General features: G+C 51.0%; 1 protein-coding gene and 1 non-coding gene across 2 annotated transcripts in view; both read right to left on the minus strand.

The window, feature by feature from the left end:
• The window catches only part of LOC108800356 (kelch-like protein 7), a gene marked incomplete at its 5' end in the record, with an annotated part of 25,030 nt that overhangs the window by 18,563 nt on the left and 2,685 nt on the right, over positions 1–3,782 (minus strand). The window contains one exon of the mRNA XM_018572341.1: positions 1,843–1,921. Coding sequence (XP_018427843.1) covers positions 1,843–1,921 — 79 coding nt within the window. The remainder of the gene's footprint in view (positions 1–1,842; positions 1,922–3,782) is intronic.
• On the minus strand, positions 3,227–3,299 carry TRNAM-CAU. The gene has a single exon. It is a non-coding gene; the product is annotated as a tRNA-Met (tRNA).

Below are 3,782 nucleotides of genomic sequence, written 5' to 3' on the forward strand. Positions count from 1 at the left end.
GTGCTTTTCACTCACCTCATAGTTCTAGCCGAACTGTGACAATGAGACTGTCACAGGTCATCTCAGTAGATCGGGAGGTGAGCGAACACATACCGGCGTTCGCTCACCTCTCGATCCTGTCACGGCTCTCTGCCGTGACAGGGGAGGGGCTAGATTCCCCCCTCCGATCTGCCAGCGCTGACTGGCGGAACGGACGGGGGAGGGGGGCGGGTACAGCTGGCTCTGCCTCTAGATAGGCGGAGCCAGCTGTCACTCACGCAGCTGGGCGGATCCCGGCATAATTGTCGGGATCCGCTTCAGCTGCGGCGTCTCAGTATATAGGGAGCTACGGTATACTGAGCCTAGGGTGACGGGAGGACGCTAGTTTGTGTCTTCCCGTTACCCTAAGGAGAACTATGGGGAAAAGCCCTGACCCCATACTTCTCCTTTAAGGTTGTGGAACCCCTCACCATTACACCTATATGAGCTGATTGGACATCCTATTCTGAAACCATGAGCATTCCAACCATTGTTCCTCTTCCCCTCCATCCTTGCGGTCATAATTGGGTCGCCACCTTTTCTTCAAGTGAAACCCGAACACTCTAGCGCCGTGCGTGGCAATTTTTTTTTTTTTTAGGAGAGGCAGCCAGGGGAGAGAGTCAGGAGACCGGCTATAGAGGACTACAAATCCCAGCAATACATTATACAGCGATACAAAATTATATGAAGCCACATACTCTGTTGTTCCGGGGTGGCACCCTGATGTCTCTAGGGTCTCAGGTATGTGTGGGCTCTCACCAGGGCTGTGTGGGCCCTCATGTGGACACCGTAGGTTCTCAAGGTGGGCTGTTTGGGCTCTCAGTGTGGTAGAGGCGGGCTCTCAGGTGGGAGATGCCGGCTCTTAGTGTGGGGTGTCAGGTGGGCTATGCAGGCTTTCAGTAGTGCTATGTGGGCTGTGCGGTGTCTCACTAGGGATCTGGAGGCAGGCAGGGTGGTGTCAAGAAGACAGGGGAGGATATGCGTGTGCCGGCGCCTGTTTACAGGCGCCTACGGCTCACAAGAAGATGCGGCTAAGGTCCTTCGCTTGCTGGGGACCTCCGCAGCCGCATCTGTCAAAAAATGTTAAGTGCCGGTACCGGCACTTAGTGTCTTGTGTCCGTGTGTCAGTTGGCCTGAAACCCGGACACAGGACTCAAAAACCGGACTGTCCGGGTGAATCCCGGACAGGTGGCAACCCTATGTCATAACTACCTTTACGCTTCTGTGACGGCTTTCTACAAGATTTTGGAGTGTGTCTCTGAGAATTTGAGCCCATTTAGCCAAAAGAACATTTGTGAGGTCAGTTACTGATGTTGGATCAGAAGACCTGGTCCTCAATCAGTGTTCCAGTTCATCCCAAAGGTGTTCTATGGGGTTGAGGTCAGGACTCTGTGCAGGATACTCAAGTTCGTCCACCCCAAACTCCCCCATCCATGTCTGTATGGAGCTGGCTTTGTACACAGGGGACGGTCATGGTGGAACAGAAAAGGGTCTTCAGCAAACTGTGACCACGAGGCTGGAAGAGCCCAATTCTATAAAACGTCTTTGTATGTTGTAGCAGTATCAGGACCCTTCACCGGAAGCACCTGAGCTCAGCAATTTAGAGTGGTGTCCACATACTTTCAGCCATATAGTGTAGGTGTAGTGGTCAGGTGTCCACAAACTTCAGGCCATATAGTATATTTTATAAGTCATTTTTGTCCCATTGGGGACCTGACCAGCCACACACGCAATATCACTATAAGAAATGAAACCAGAGATGGAAAGCTGATCTGGGCAACGAAGACTTCCTTCCATTATACTTAGTAAATGAATTAAACCTACCTGTGGCAGGGGAACCTTCCGCTCTCAGTTATTATGGTTGCATCACACAGTGCTTCTGTAATGTAGAGCTCACGTAGACCTAACCGCAACATGAAACACAATCAATGATGTGACTTTAATTCTCTTGGCCAAGTACAATCATCGGACTCTGACCAAATCTCATTCCAATACCAAGGAAAATAAAACAAATACATATTTCAGCTTACCCCGTCCTTAGATGTGGAGGCCCCGCCCCTTTATATTTTCAGGTTATGAACATTTTCAGCAAGGACAGAAAAAAACGGCTGATCCTTGCGGAAATGCCGTGTCCTTGTCACTTCCTGTGAGTTGAATTGAAAGCCCAACCGACCTTTACTGCAGAGGAACGGTGTTGTCACCCTGCACACGGTGTTGTCACTAGGGATGCACAGATACCGGTTTTTCGATATCGAGTACTGATATTTTTTTTCCGGTAGTCACCGATACCAATTACCATATGCCGGAAGTCCCATTAAGGAAGCCGGGCGGTGTGTAATGATTTGCTGCACTGCTTCCTGATTAGCATGGAAGCCGTCTCCATGCTCCCTCATCACCAGGTGACTAGGAAGCATGGAGCCGGCTTTCTGGCCAATCAGGAAGCCAGGGGGCAGGTAAGGACTTGCCACCTCGCATCCTGACTGGCCAGCTTCCTGGCGGAGAGTCATTACACAGCATCTGGCTTCCTGATTGGACGGGAAGACGGCTCCATGCTATCTCGTCACCAGGAGATAAGGAAGCATTGAGCTGGCTTTCTGGCCAATCAGGAAGCCCTTGGGGCAGGTAATGACTCGCGCCCGGCTTCCTGATTGGCCAGCTTCCCAACCAATCAAGAAGCTGGGCGGCGAGTCGTTACACATCGCCCCGGCTTCCTGATTGGCTGGGAAGCCGACTCCATGCTCCTTTGTCACCAAGTGACAAGGAACCATGGAGCCAGCTTTGTGGCCAATCAAGTAGCTGGGGGCTGGTAATGAGCCGCTCTTGGCTTCCTGATTGGCCAGCTTTCCAACCAATCAGGAAGCTGAGCGGCGGGTCATTACACGTCGCCCCGGCTTTGTGATTGGCCGGGAAGCCGACTCTATGCTTCTGCATCACCAAATGACAAGGAGCCAGCTTTGTGGCCAATTTAGAAGCCGGGGGGCTGGTAATGAATCACGCTTGGCTTCCTGATACCGGAAGTTGCCATTGGGAGCATTTGGGTGTATTAGACGTGAGGGAGACCAGAGGGGTAGAGAGGTGAGCGTTGACCACCACAAGATCGAGGATCAGTTGAGTGTATCTCTTTTTCTGTAGACCAAAACAAGCACTTAGCTTGTTTAAATTGCAAAATTAGGATGTCCTGTTGCGGTTGGGTTGAATCAAAACTCCATGCCCCGTGTGAGGATCGAACTCACGACCTTCAGATTATGAGACTGATGCGCTACCTACTGCGCTAACGAGGCACACGTGATCTAAGGTGACATGGTGTTCAATTGACTGTAAGGATAGCGGTAGGTTGGCCTTTTCTTGCCCCCCATCAATGGCACACAATTGGCAATCTTGCACGGCTAGTTTCACATAATGTTCAATTTGTACACAAAGTGTCCTCCGTGCGCACTTCCGTTCCTACAATTACGGACACCAATTGTTTCCTTCGGTCTCCGTGCTCAGGAGGAACTAGACTTTTTCTGTCGGACAGCCCTTCTTAAAGAACTAGCTTTACCCGATGCCAAGCCAGTATATTTTCCTGGAAGTTAGCTATAGCAGCCATTGTCAACGAGGGCGCCATCTACCGTTGTCAGGGGTATTGATTTGTCACATTATTGTAATGCATTTCCAGGGTGCAGGTGGGCCAGTGAAGGGGTGAGGTGTAGACAGGACTCCAAGATGAAAGGAAGAGGCTCTGATGTGAAGGGAGAGGGGGGGGGGGGGGGTTGAAAAAAAAC

This window comes from Nanorana parkeri, unplaced genomic scaffold (genome assembly GCF_000935625.1).
Source record: "Nanorana parkeri isolate BGI_ZX_2015 unplaced genomic scaffold, ASM93562v1 scaffold2005, whole genome shotgun sequence".
NCBI classification, from domain to species: Eukaryota; Metazoa; Chordata; class Amphibia; order Anura; family Dicroglossidae; genus Nanorana; species Nanorana parkeri.